The sequence below is a fragment of the Vipera ursinii genome, assembly GCF_947247035.1.
Source record: "Vipera ursinii genome assembly, chromosome: 1".
NCBI lineage: Eukaryota > Metazoa > Chordata > Lepidosauria > Squamata > Viperidae > Vipera > Vipera ursinii.
In genome coordinates this window covers 343178070-343193493 of record NC_139512.1, presented here as the reverse complement: position 1 = coordinate 343193493, position 15424 = coordinate 343178070, and the positions used below count along the sequence as shown (strand labels likewise).

The following is a 15424-nucleotide window of genomic DNA, read 5'->3' as shown; positions in this document are numbered from 1 at the left end:
AATAACCATTTGTTTGAAACTCTATAGGTTTTCCTGCTTGTGCAGGGTGTTGGACCAGACTAGAAGATCTCCAAAGTTCCTTCCAATTCTTTTATTCTGTTAGTGTAGCTCAGTGGCAGATTTTCACCATTTTCTATATTGACAGAAATGTGCATGTCTCAGTAAAGGAGAATATTTGTAATTCAGGGTAGAAATGAGGGGTCCTTGGTGCTTTCTGAGCTTGGTTGTTTTCTTGCAGACATTTCATTATCCATACTAGGTAACATCAGTGCTAGCAGAGAGTTCAGAGAACAACAAGGACCTGTCATTTACATGTGTCTAAATTCCTGCCAATATATTCTGAGAGATTACAAGAGGCTTGTCTAAATCTTATGGACTTTCAAAAGTTGAAAGTGAGGGAAGGGGGGAAAAGAAATAAAAAAGAAAAAGCACTGACTTACAGCTCCCCCCCATGCATAAGATACATAATAAAGTTATAGTATCAGTTTTAGTTGTGATAACTGCTAGCCATTTCTATAACAATAACCCATTTAATTGTTAAAACCCAAACTCCAAATTTCCTTTTTTTCCTCTTTCACACAGGTTAGTCAATTCAATCATTAATAATATGTGCATATTGAGATGTGTAAATTGAACTAGTATCTTGAATAAATTGTTCTCCATTTCCTCTAAAAGTTTGTAAAAGTTGTTGCAACATTTTAATTTTTCATATGACAGAAGAAAAAATAACGGGTGAATCCCTGATTAGAGAGAAATCATAAATTTTAATTACACTAATTTTGGAAATTTCAATATTACTGACATTTCAAGTGCTGCTCTTGGCCTGTCAATCTTTTAGAGTTTCACAAATTGGTAACACAATCCAACTTGCTGTCTTCATATCTGTCTTGTAAATTAGAAGATAGTGGAAGAGAAATGGCAGAAATGTCAAGTACTGAAAGATATGCAATGCTAAGGCTAGCTGTGAGAAAGATAAACAAGTGGGCCTCTGCTGAGGCAAGTGTAAAATAAATCTGAAAGTGCATGTCTTGGCAGACCCATCTCAGATGCTACAGCTATTCTACACTGCTATTGCTGGTTATACTTTACTGACAAACAAGAAAGAGAAGCTAAATTAGTAAGTATGGTAGATATGTTAATTGACCTGAATTATTCTTCCTGCCAAGTAAATCACATTTGTTTTGAAAGCAATTGCTTAATATCCACCATACTGTTTTTCCTCTGCTCAAGGACCAGGTTTTAGTCTAGTGCTTCCCATTTTTTTCCTTTGTTACCCAAAACTGCTTATCAGAAAATTCTTATCTAAATATCCCAGTTGTGTTTGAGTAATGAATTTATGGGTCTCTTGCCAAAGAAAAAAACACTGCACTGCCACCGAATTTGGGTGATTACCCAGCTTTGGAAAATAATGCTTTAGTCCAACCACTTAGAATAGATGATTTGCTACAGTGTTTGAAATTTTATCTAGTTATTTTGCTAACTAAACAATTTTACTATCAAATGAGTTTCCTTCCTCCCACAAACCTTTCAGTTGGTCTTATGAGTTATGAATCTAGAATATGATCAGCTTTGGATTTCTAAACAAATGTATTGTTGATTAGTAAGTAGAATGAGAAAAAACATGGATACTTTCACATGCTAGTTAGTATATGGTTTCTGTGTATGTGTAAAATATACAAGCCACTATAAAGTACTAAAGTACAGTACTGTTAAAAATACTTCAAAGGTACCAACCCACAGCAGTGATTTAGAGGGATCTCCTAATAATACAGGGGTCCCCAACCCCCGGTTTGTGGACCAGTACCGGGCTGCGGCATGCCAGCAACCGGTCTTCATAGACAAAGCCCCATCCGCGGGATGCAGGCAGTACATGAAACCATGCCCTCTCCGGTCCGTGGAAAAACCTCTCTCCACGGAACCGGTCCCTGGTGCCCAAAAGGTTGGAGACCTCTATCCTAATAGATTGCCTATAGAAACAAGTACACAATTAAACCAATATATCCATGCTGCTCTTTCATACTTGAAATGACATTGCTGTTTCTTCTGGGGACAAGAGATATACAGTACGTGAACCATGATAGCATGGGAATTACCTTACCTTTACAAACACAGTTTCTGTTTGATACATAAAAGTCATCACAGTAATGCTTCTGGACCTTTTGTACTGAAGTGTTTAAGATCAATTTGCTGAGATGATTAGATTAGCTGAATCTGATCTCCTAAATTCATGGGAAGTGTGGGTATGTTCGGCAGCAACAATGTTTTATGGAAAACAAGTATAGTTCTTTAAAAAAACAATTTTATTAAGTTTCAAAGAAAGATAAAATTCAAAATAAAAAAATAAAGGAGAGGGATCAAAGGAGGAAAAAGTTTAAAAAGTGACAAGAAAAAGTATAAACGATTTTTGACTTTCTTTAGTAAAGATAAAAATATGTAATAAAATACTTCTAATTTAGAGTAAATATTTTAATATATATTTTTATCTGTATTGAAGAAAGTTGGAAATCACTTTTTGTTTTAATTTAAAAACATATACAATATACAAACTAAACAATCCAAAAAACTAAAATCATATTAAAAATAACCACTTACTCTTAGCAAAATAAATATGATCTGAATCTGCATTTATATAGCTTCTGTTTAATTCCTGGCATAACGATTGGGAAAGTTTTTTGCTTTAAATCCTGGTGACTCATGGGTTGGGTTCAGATGTAATATTAAGCAACCCTTTTCTAACCTTGTTTTCTTTAGGTATATTTGCATTACAACTACTGTTCGATTAAAACTGATTCATGACCATTCATATTCTTGCTGTGAAAACTTATCAAACCAGCAGTTGAAGTGCCACAAAATACTTCATTGTTTTTACCGAACCAAGCAACCAGGCTAGCTAGAACTAACCCTGCAACAATTTGGATAACAAACTTTAATGTGTCAGTTAAGACTCTACCTTGGTCGCTTCCTGTATGGATTACTGTCATGCACTCTATATGGGGTTGCCCTTGAAAAATATTTGGAAGCTTCACTTGGTACAAAATGCAGCAGTGTGAGCAGTTGTGTGGCACTTACTACGTAAGTATTTGTGTGAACTAGATCTGCAAACATTTTATTTATTTATTTATTTATTTATTTATTTATTTATTTATTTATTTATTTATTTTATTGGATTTATATACCGCCCTTCTCCCGAAGGACTCGGGGCGGTGTACAGGGCAGTTAAAACACAATATACTAAGTTAAAAATAAATTAAATTAAATTAGCCCCAACAAGTAAATCACATTCTAAAAATTTAAAATTCCAATCCCTCAGTCCAGGCCGGCAAGCTCAAATAACCAAGTTTTCAGGTCACGGCGAAAGGAGCGAAGGTCCTCCATGAGCTGCACTGATTACCAAGTTGTTAGTGACAACCTATAAAGACCTACATGGCATGGGGCTGGGTTATTTGAGGGACTGCCACTCCACAGTGATATCCACCAGGCTCAAATGGTCCAGCAGAAGAGGTTGTGGGTTCCAACCACTAGAGACCCATGAGAGGGTCTTTGCATAGCAATGATGAAAACTATCTTGAATGCATTTGCCATAGGTGTATGCTATAGACCACACAACCAAACAGAGGAAATAGATGAACTTTTGGCTAGCCAGCTAGCTAAGTTATGTAGGAAGCACATCACAATAGTAATGGGGGACTTTAATTACCCTGACATCAACAGGGAGACAAACTGTGTTCCAAATGGAAGATCAAACAGATTCCTGACAAACCTAGCAAACAACTTTGTCTCCCAAAAAGTAGAAAAGGGAACTAGGGGATCAGCCATATTGGACTTAATTCTCACTAACAGAGATGAAATGATAGAAGATGTTGAAGCCATAGGAAACATGGAGAGGAGTGATCATGCAGTATTGGAATTCAACATTATGCAAGCACAAACAATAGAACATAGTCAGACTAGAGTCTTGGACTTTAAGAGAGCTAATTTCAATAAACTTAGAGCTTGGGAAGTACTCCATGGATGAGAATCCTCAAGGGGAAAACAATTCAAGAAGCTTGGAAAATTTTGAAAAGTGAGATGATAAAATCCCAGTCTGTCAACAAAGAAGAAAGATAACAGCTCTCAAAAGAAACCAGCATGGCTGCATAAAGAACTCTCTGATAAACTGAAAGACAAAAAGAACAAGTATAAAAAGTGGAAAGAGGGGCACATAACTAAGGCAGAATATCATCAAGTAGCCTGAGCCTGCAAAGATGAAGTGAGGAAAGCTAAGGCTCAAAATGAAGTAAGGCTTGTGACAAAAGTCAAAAATAACAACAAAAAAAGCTGCTTTCAACATGTAAAAAACAAGAAAAAAGGAAATGATTGGTCCATTAGTGGGAGAAAGTGGCATTAAGGTGACAAATAACAGGGAAAAAGCAGGACTACTAAATTTGTTTTTTGCATCTGTCTTTACACAAAGGGGAAAAACAGTCCAACCTACCAAAACCAGTGCCATAAAAAACAGAATAGAAACGCAAGTTAAGATAGGCAAGAAAATGGTAAGTGAGCACCTGTCCAGCCTAGACGAGTTCAAATCACCAGGACCAGGTGGATTACACCCCAAGGTTCTGAAGGAGCTGGCAGACGTGATCTCAGAACCACTGAACTATGTATTTCAAAGATCCTGGAGCACTGGGGAACTACCAGAGGATTGGAAAAGAGCTGATGTAGTTCCCATCTTCAAAAAAGGGAAAAAAAATAGATCCAGGAAACTACAGACCTATCAGCGTGACCTCAAGAAGATTCTGGAAAAAATAAGCAACAAATTAGTGAACACATAGAGGCAAACAAAGCCATTACCAAAAGCCAACATGGGTTTGTCAAAAACAGATCCATGTCAGACAAATCTTATTGCATTCTTTGACCAGCTGTCAAAATTAGTGGACCAGAGGAATGCTGTGGATATTGCTGGAATTGGGTATGTCTAGTTTAATGAAAAGGGCGAGGGGGGACATGACAGCAGTGTTCCAATATCTCAGGGGCTGCCAGAAAGAAAGTCAAGCTATTCTCCAAAGCACCTGAAGGCAGGACAAGAAGCAACGGATGGAAACTAGTCAAGGAGAGAAGCAACCTAGAACTAAGGAGAAACTTCCTGACAGTTAGAACAATTAACCAGTGGAACAACCTGCCTCCAGAAGTGGTGACTGCTCCAACACTGGAAGTTTTTAAGAAGAGATTGGACAACCATTTGTCTGAAATGGTATAAGGATTCCTGCCTGAGCAGGGGGTTAGACTAGATGACCTCCAAAGTCCCTTCCAACTCTATTATTATTCCACCCCAAGGTTATGCTGGCCCCCACCTTAATGCCTTCCAGAAAGACCTGAAGACCTGGCTTTGCCCTCTGACCTTTGGATCAGAGAGTGTTGTGGAGCTTATAACATGGTTGTACTGTTCTTGAATGTATGTGCTCTCTCAAGAATTGTATGGCTTTTAATTGTTTAGTTCTTTTTAATACTTGTATTGTTTATATGGCTGGTTTTTTATTTTATAATACGTTGGAAGGGACCTTGGAGGTCATCTAGTCCAACCCCCTGCTCAGGCAGGAAACCCTATACCATTTCAGACAAATGGCTGGCCAGTCTCTTCTTAAAAACCTCCAGTGTTGGAGCATTCACCACCTCTGGAGGCAGGTTGTTCCACTGGTTAGTTGTTCTAACTGTCAGGAAGTTTCTCCTTAGTTCTAGGTTGCTTCTCTCCTTGACTAGTTTCCATCCGTTGCTTCTTGTCCTGCTTTCAGGTGCTTTGGAGAATAGCTTGACTCCCTCTTCTTTGTGGCAGCCCCTGAGATATTGGAACACTGCTATCATGTCACCCCTCACCCTTATCTTCATTAAACTACACATGCCCAATTCCAGCAAGCGTTCCCTATATGTTTTAGCCTCCAGTCCCCCAATCATCTTTGTTGCTCTTCTCTGTACTCTTTCTAGAGTCTCGACATCTTTTTTACATCGTGGTGACCAAAACTGGATGCAGTATTCCAGGTGTGGCCTTACCAAAGCATTGTAAAATGGTATTAGTACTTCACGTGATCTTGATTCTATCCCTCTGTTAATGCAGCCTAGCACTGTGTTGGCTTTTTTGGCAGCTACAGCACACTGCTGGCTCATATTTAAGTGATTGTCCACTAGGACTCCGAGATCTCTCTCACAGTTACTACTATTGAGCAAGGTACCACCTATACTATACCTGTGCATTTGATTTTTCCTGCCTAAATGTAGAACCTTACTTTTTTCACAATTGAATTTCATTTTGTTAGATAGTGCCCAGTGTTCGAGTCTGTCCAGATCCTCCTATATCTTAAGCCTATCTTCTGGAGTATTGGCTATTCCTGCCAGCTTGGTGCCGTCTGCAAATTTGATGAGTTCCCCATCTATCCCCTCATCCAAATTGTTGATGAAGATGTTGAAGAGCACTGGGCTCAGAACAAAGCCCTGGGGCACCCCACTACACACTTCCTTCCATGTAGATGTGGTTCCATTGAGGACCACACGCTGAGTACGGCCGGTCAGCCAGCTACGAATCCATCTGGTGGTGATGCTATCTAACCCACATTTTTCTATTTTATCAAGTAGTAGGTTGTGATCTACTTTATCAAATGCCTTACTGAAGTCCAAGTAAATTATATCTACAGCATTCCTCTGGTCCACTAGTTTTGTCACTTGATCAAAGAATGCCATAAGGTTTGTTTGGCATGATCTGTTTTTGACAAACCCATGTTGGCTTTCAGTGATAACTTTGTTCGCATCAAGGTGTTCGCTGATTTGTTGTTTGATTATCATTTCCAGAATCTTCCCAGGTATTGAGGTCAGGCTGATAGGTCTGTAGTTTCCTGGATCTATTTTTTCCCTTTTTTGAAGATGGGAACTACATCAGCTCTCTTCCAGTCCTCTGGTAGTTCCCCAGTGCTCCAGGATCTTTGAAATACATAGTTCAGTGGTTCTGAGATCACGTCTGCCAGCTCCTTCAGAACCTTGGGGTGTAATCCATCTGGTCCTGGTGATTTGAACTCGTCTAGGCTGGACAGGTGCTCACTTACCATTTTCTTGCCTATCTTAACTTGCGTTTCTATTCTGTTTTTTATGGCACTGGTTTTGGTAGGTTGGACTGTTTTTTCCCTTTGTGTAAAGACAGATACAAAAATAGTTCTGCTTTCTCCCTGTTGCTTGTCACCTTCTTGCCACTTTCCCCCACTAATGGACCAATCATTTCCTTAACTTTTTTCTTGTTTCTTATATGTTGAAAGAAGCTTTTTTTTGTTATTTTGATTTTGATATAGTTTATGTTTTAATTGTAATTTGCTTTGAGTCATGAATGTGGGATGCTTCTTTTCTTTAGGATCTGTGCTTTAGGATCTGTGAAAGGATCATCATAATTGTTTGTGACTGAAAATCCTGTTTCCTGTGCCCTTTAAAGAAATGACATATACTTCTTTAGGAGTCAGAATTTTGTACTGTTTATCTTAAACATGAACAGTAGATGGATGGCTTTAAGTTTTTTGTGTTGGAGTTCTTGTTGGCTTTGGGGAGGAAAGACTTGGCAATTATTTGTAAATATTTCTCCTTTTAATTTGTTATATTTGCTTAATAAAATTGGACAAGATTTTAGAATTATTTTACATGCAAGTATTCCAGACAATCGCTATCAATTCAAAGTATTTTTTCTTTCAGCAAATTGTCATTTGTGTCTTTTTGGCTTCATTAAACAATATCTATTTATCCTAGGTTATTTTTTAATGTTCTTTGCAGAAAGTTAGCTAATAAGAAATTTACTCCTGTTGAAACGTGCATTAGATATTGGTTGGTAGTTGGAACGGTGTTTGTTTCCTTAGCATTCACAATGTAATGGCAGAAGCATTTGTCTGAAATGCAAGATTACAACTGCCACAGCAAGTTAAAAAGTTGAGCTACCATGCATTACTGCTCCTTTAACCATAAGATTTTTCCTGCTCAGTCACTTTCGTTGACTATGCTGCTTTGACTGATTTGGATTTATATTGACAGCTTGATCATCATTAAATAAAATCAACAAAGGCAACACTGCTTGCCTGTTACGTCTCTAAACTACAGATGTAATCCAAACACTATTCGTTTATGTAATGAAGCAATCTTTTTGTTTTCTGTCTCAGATTGATTTAAAAATTCATTATAATTGCCTACCTGTTGTGAGTCGATAGGCAGTTTATGCACAGTCAAAACTATTTTGTTTTGTTCTTAATAGCAGTGTTACCTTGATAGCAAACTATTGGAATAATCACTTTTGCATTTTAGTTGTAATCTCTGTATTTTAAACATTTATATACTGCTGCCATTTGTTTTGTTTTGTTCTTTAAAGGAAGAATTTGAGACCATGTAGATGCAAAATCTTGAGATATACTTTATTTTATATTGGAATTTCAGTTTCAGTAATTGAAACAGATATTTTGCTTAGTTTAAGAGCTTGTCTTGAGGGACAATGGATGCCATTTGAAAATAGCATAATTTCAAATGATTCTAAGCTCAGAAGGTTATAGCTTCCTTGTAGAATATTCCCAAGGATAGAGCCAAGAATTAAGCTGAATTCAAAGGTGTTGTCTCCCTCTGTAGGTTAAGCAGTTTTTTTTTAAGCAAAACAAATTCTCAGAATTTAAATGCCTTAAGCAGACTGAAATGTGCTTTTGGTATTGCTGACCTTAGTGGAGAGGCAGAACTTGGTCATATATACAGCTTCAATTACATAGCTGCTAAATTTTGCAAACCTGAAACATAGCTGTGGCATCTATGTGCGTCAGTGCCTTGTTTTGCTTTTGTCCTTTAATGCAACTGTTACTCTCCCATCCAGCAGATCTTAGTTCAGGCTATTTGCACAATCCTAATGAAACTCAAAATGTTCATACTATCTGTGCATGTTGTGCAGGCTGCCAGGTGAATTTTTATTTTTTTATTTTTTTTGGGGGGGGGAGAACTGGGAGGCTTTCAGCTGGATTTTCAAAATATCGGTTCACATCTTGGAAATAATGATAGTTTCTATACGTTCTTATTCTGGTCTTTATGTCCAAACTCAGATCAATTATTTATCTAGCAATAACTGAATAATATTTTGTCAACTTATAACCACAGCTGGGATTGGAACCTGAGTCATTGAGTTGTGCCCAGTTTTATGACCATTTTTGCTGTGATCATTAAGCAAATCATGTGGTTTTTAAGTGAATCCGGCTCCCCTCAATTACTTTGCTTGTCAGAAGTTCTCTGGGAAGGTGGCAGATGGCAATTATGTGATTCTGGCATGCTGCAATTATTGTAAATACATGGCCAGTTGCCAAGCTAAAGATGCCTAGAGAGGTGTTGGAGGTCCAGCAGATCCGAATCTGTTTGAACACGGCTAAGAACTTGTCTTAAGTCTTACCTAGTGGTGATGGAAGCGGCAAAGCGTGTTTACTTTTCCGCTCTCATTGCGTCCGCAGATAACCGCCCAGCCGCCCTGTTTAGAGTGACCCGCTCACTGTTTAACCAGGGACCGAGGGATGACGCCTTGCAGGGTAGGGCTGAGGAATTTGTACAGTATCTGCAGGACAAAATCGCTCAGTTACGGACTGGTTTGGACTCCGACTGGGCGGAATCCGATGGAGTGGAGAGGGCAGGTCTTGGTCATACCATTTGGGGTGAGTTTGACCCTGTGACTTTGGATGATATGGACAGGATTATGCGTAGGCTGAGCGCTGCAACTTGTTTATTGTACCCATGTCCCTCCTGGCTGGTTTCAGCCGCCGGGGAGGTGACGGGGCTGGCTCCAGGCAGTTGTCAATGCTTCGTTGACAGAGGGTGTCTTCCCCTCCGCTTTAAAAGAGGCGGTGGTAAGGCCCCTCCTCAAGAAGCCTGCTCTGGACTCGGCCTCGTTGAATAACTATCGTCCTGTCTCCAACCTTCGCTTTGTAGCGAAGGTTTATTTATTTATTTTATTTTTTATTTTAATCCCATTTATATCCTGCCCTTCTCCGAAGACTCAGGGCGGCTTACAATCTAAGCACAAATCAAATGTGCTTAGCAATAGCCTTCATTCTATGTATATGCCTGCTTATTAGGGCTTTCGCCCCCCCCCCCAAGCGGCATTATTACAAAGTCAGCTTATTGCCCCCAACAATCTGGGTCGAGAGTGTTGTGGCGCATCAGCTTCTGCAATTCCTGGATGAAGCGGACTATCTGGACCCGTACCAGTCCGGTTTCAGACCCAGTTACAGCACGGAAACGGCATTGGTCGCACTGATAGATGATCTCTGGCGGGCCTGGGACAGGGGTTGCTCCTCTGTCCTTGTCCTACTTGACCTCTCAGCGGCTTTTGATACCATCGACCATGGTATCCTGCTGCGACGGCTCGAGGGGTTGGGACTGGGAGGCACTGCTTTACGGTGGTTCTCCTCCTACCTCTCTGGCCGCTCGCAGTTTGTAGTGGCGGGGGCAGAGATCTACCCCGAGGCCCCTTTCTTGTGGGGTTCCTCAGGGGTCGGTTCTCTCCCCCCTCCTGTTCAACATTTATATGAAGCCGCTGGGTGAGATCATCCATGGCTTTGGGGTGAGGTATCACCAAATATGCCGATGATACCCAGTTGTTTATCTCCACCCCGAGCCAACCCAGTGATGCCCTTGACGTGATGTCCCGGTGCCTGGAGGCAGTGCGGGTCTGGATGGGAAGGAACAGGCTCAGGCTGAGCCCCTCCAAGACCGAGTGGCTGTAGATATCAGCATCTCATACTGTCCAACAGGTTCCATCTCTTCTTATGGGGGGGGGAGTTATTGCCCCCCTCAGAAAGGGCCCGCAACTTTGGTGTTCTCTTCACGGCTTAATTTGGAAGACCATCTGCCTGCCGTGACCAGGGGGGCTTTTGCACAGGTTTGCCTGGTACGCCAGTTGCGCCCGTTTTTGGACCGAGATGCCCTATGCACGGTCACCCACGCCCTTGTCACTTCTCCCCTGGATTACTGCAATGCTCTACATGGGGCTGCCCTTGAAGTGCACCCGGAGGCTTCAACTGGTGCAAAATGCGGCCGCGCAGGTGCTTATGGGAGTATCTCGATACTCCCATGTTACACCACTCCTGCACGAGCTGCATTGGCTTCCGGTTGCCCTCCGGGTGCGATTCAAGGTGCTGGTAATTACCTTTAAAGCCCTACATGGCTTAGGCCCGGGGTACTTGCGAGACCACCTGCTGCCAATGTCAACCTCCCATCACCCGGTTTGCTGCCACAGAGTCGGCCTCCTCAGGGTTCTGTCGGCCAGGCAATGCCGGCTGGCGACCCCCAGGGAGAGAGCCTTCTCTGTGGGCGCGCCGACCCTCCGGAATGAATTGCCTCCAGAGCTTCGGACGGCCCCTGACCTTCGATCCTTCCACTGTGACCTGAAGACATGGCTGTTCCAACAAGCGGGCCTGGACTGATGGTTTTTAAATTTGGATTTTATCGCCTTAAATTGTCCTTTATTTCTCTATTTTGTTTAATTCTTTTTTAATCTTTGTATTCTATGTTTTTTTTAAAAAAATTTTTATTGTTGTGAGCCACCCTGAGTCCTTAGGGAGAAGGGCGGCATATAAATTTAATAAATAAATAAAGCTCCCAAATTTTGATCATGTGATCATGGGAATGCTGCAGTGGTTATAAGTACAAGAACTAGTGAAAAATTACTTTTTTCAGCACCATCATAATTTCCAACAGTCGTTAAGCAAATGGTTGTAAGTTGAAGACTAAAAAGCCTGTCAGTTTCTAACCTTTTGTCAACAAGATCAAGAGAAATCTTGTTAAATGCTTCATTGAACTCAGGATACATTAATGGCATTGTTACAGTCTACAGATAAATGATTCTATTAAAAAAGCAATAAAGCTTGTATGGCATGATTTGATCTTGATAGATATCTGTTGGTTTCTAATAATCAGTACATGATGGCTCACAAGTCTATTTTAAAATAGAATTTTGCATAGAATTGCTGAACTAATGTGTAGATCTCTGGAGACCTCTTTCTTTTCTCCAGAGGCTTAATACTGCCCAAATTCTTGAAAATAAATTCTCCGCTATGGTTTTTATAAAGGGGGTTAAGGTAGAAATACAGGTTGTTGGAAATTCTCTCTTCTAGCTCAATTGCCCCTTTCCCAGGCCCTGGATGCCATTGCTGTATTGCTGGATATCTTGGCCTCAGGCTGTTTTTAATGATTGCTAGAGAGTAAAAAGAATTTGCTGCATCACAATTTGCCTAAGAAAGAATGGGCAAATCTGGCATGCATGGCTGAGACCTGGCAGAGCAACTCCCTGCCATTCTCACCTAATCTTATATTTGGCCACTAAGGTTTCAGTTGTTGCACAGCTGGAGACTAGAGTCAGAGAGGAGGGCTGATACTGAACCTTTGTGAGAATTTTTGCTCTGACCAGAGGCTCCTTCGCTCTACATGAAACAAGATGCAAATATCTTTTCCAATTGGATCTTGCACTGAACAAAAGGGGGGGGTAGGTAACCTCTAGATGCCTTTTAATCAGGAGTATCTGTAGTGATGGTCATTGGTTTCAAAACAGCAGGTTTGACTGAGGAATTAAGACATATCTGTGATTATGTGCTTGCAATGCATGTAACGTGCTTTAAAAAATATGGGGGTTTGCCCTAGTCATGCCCTCCCATTTTGAAGCCAGTGAGCATCATTAAGGAAGCTCCTGTTTCCATTGTTTCTACAATTTGTAATGGTAGATTGTAGAAACAAGCTAGGATATTGTTAATACACTGCCCAGCAGGTTCATGTTTCAGTTCCTAGAACTCACTGTGCAGAATGGGACAACTCATCATGGCCAACTTGCCATCGGACAATTCAACAAACATACAAGTTAAATTAATTTCAATATTGCCATGGCCAATAATGATAAAATTAAGTCAATCCAGAAGTAAAAGAGTTACAACAATTTCAACGAAAACATGGTCGTCAATAATAAAATGTAATTGAATGAAATGATTAATACATTGAATTGACCATGGTAAGTTGTCCTGCAATGAGTTGGCTGTAGTAAATTGTCCTAGGACACCCCCACCCCCACTGTGAGCCAGGCACCCAGTTCCCCCTAGCTGTTAATTTTGGAGTCAGTATTTGTTAGGGTGGAATCTTTAATAATTCAGGAATTCATGGACATTGTGATTAGTATTTTGTCAATCACTTTCTGACTAGTTTGCAACTCACCAATAACATTGATGCAAGGGGGAAAAGTACCTTTTTTGTGTGCCAGATGAACATTGCTTTGGGAAGTCCATCACTGCTGGATACTCTCATAGAAGTTGTCATTCCTTAGTAGTTTTTACCTAAGCACAATGAAGAAGGTTGTTTCAAGATTATCTCACTGTGCAAAATCTTATGGAACAGGTGGTTCTTCAGATTTCCAGTTCATTTATAGCTTTTCTTGGCTCTAAATAAAATCCTTAATGTTGGGGTGATTTGAAGGATATGTGTCTATGCATTTTAAAATTAAATGTTAGTGTTTATACTTTTTAACAATAGCTTATTCTTTAAAGGGCAGATGGAATTTGATTAGTACTACTGGGGCTATTAAATAGTATTAATGTGCATCATACAAGGCAGCAAACCAGAAAACAATAATTTGCAGGGAGAAGGTCAGGTAACTGATTAGCATTTGCTTGAGTTACTTTTTTGTCATTTGTGAGTTTATGGTTCTTAGAAAATCAATAAATCAGAATCTTGAGAATATGGGAGCAAAAAGTATTTCAAAATATTCTGAAAATTTTCTTATGTGCATGTCATGAATGCAGCATGACTATGAGTTATAACAATTTTTGTTTTAACAGAGCTCAACAAAAACCCAGTGGAAGGCTTCTCAGCAGGTTTAATAGATGACAATGATCTCTATCGATGGGAAGTTCTTATTATTGGGCCTCCAGATACACTCTAGTAAGTATTTCTAATCACACAGCTAATAGCTTGTGATGTTAGCATTTAATTTCTTGTAAATCACCTTCGGGCTTTGATTTTACTGAAATTGATAGCATAGCTTTTGGTCTCATTTTAAGATTTAATATAAGACTTGCATATGCATCTTACATGTGTCAATACTCTGTATACCTCTTAGGGGAACAGAATATTGGCTTGTAAGATAGTCTCTTGATTGGAAATCCTAACTTGCATAGAGTTGCATTTTATGATAATGTATGTGAGAAAGTTATTTTGTGTTTGCTGATTTAGAGAAGGTGTTATCAAGGGAATAGACTTAAACTATGGAATCGTATATGAATATAAAAGTTTGTTACTGAATGCAATAATCTGTGTATGATAGAAGTAAAGTGCATGCGAATAAGTACATCTTGGAGGAGGGAATAAGGCAAGGATGTGTAATAATCTCTTGATCATTTAATATACTTATGGATAAATATCAGGAATGTTTGTGATGTTTGGGATATGTCAATTTGGGACATGTATGCTACTGTAGTGTGCACAATTATTAGCCAAGTGAGTATTTTGACCATATCATCATTTTCATGCATATTTTCCACTTCCAAGCTGTATAAACCTGAATGCTTAGTGGATATAAGCATATCAGGTGATCTGTATTTGTGTAGTGAGGGAGGATGTGGCCTTAGGAGATCAACATCCTATATCAAGATGTGCATAATTATTAGGCAGCTTCTTTTCCTCAGGCAAAATGGGCCAAAAAAGAGATTTAACTGACTCTGAAAAGTCAAAACGTGTAAAAAGTCTTTCAAAGGGATGCAGCACTCTTGAAATTGCTAAGATATTGGGGCATGATCACAGAACCATCAAACATTTTGTTGCAAATAGTCAACAGGATTGCAAGAAACGTGCTGAGAAAAAAAGACACACATTAACTGCCAAAGATTTGAGAAGAATCAAACTTGAAGCTACCAGGAACCCATTATTCTCCAGTACTGTCATGTTCCAGAATTGCAGCCTACCTGGAGTGCCCAGAAGTACAAGGTGTTCAGTGCTCAGAGACATGGCTAAGGTAAGAAAGGCTGAAACGCGACCACCACTGAACAAGACACATAAGTTGAAACAGCAAGACTGGGCCAAGAAATATCTGAAGACAGATTTTTCAAAGGTTTTATGGACTTGATGGACCAGATGGATGGGCCCGTGGCTGGATCACTAATGGGCACAGAGCTCCACTTTGACTCAGATGCCAACAAGGTGGAGGTGAGGTACTGGTATGGGCTGGTATTATTAAAAATGAGCTAGTTGGACCTTTTGGGGTTGAAAATGGACTCAAATCAAGTCCCAAACCTACCACCAGTTTTTAGAAGATACTTTGTTCAAGCATTGGTACAGGAAAAAGTCTGCATCTTTCAAGAAGACCATGATTTTTATGCAGGACAATCCTTCCATCACATGCATCAAAGTACTCCACTGCGTGGCTAGCCAG

General features: G+C 39.9%; 1 protein-coding gene across 2 annotated transcripts in view; it reads left to right on the top strand.

Moving 5' to 3' along the window:
- UBE2G1 (ubiquitin conjugating enzyme E2 G1) overlaps positions 1-15424 on the top strand; it is a 100777-nt gene that overhangs the window by 71215 nt on the left and 14138 nt on the right. For both annotated transcript variants that reach the window (XM_083379513.1, XM_083379514.1), the window contains exon 2: positions 13836-13938. In XM_083379513.1, coding sequence (XP_083235639.1) covers positions 13836-13938 — 103 coding nt within the window. The remainder of the gene's footprint in view (positions 1-13835; positions 13939-15424) is intronic.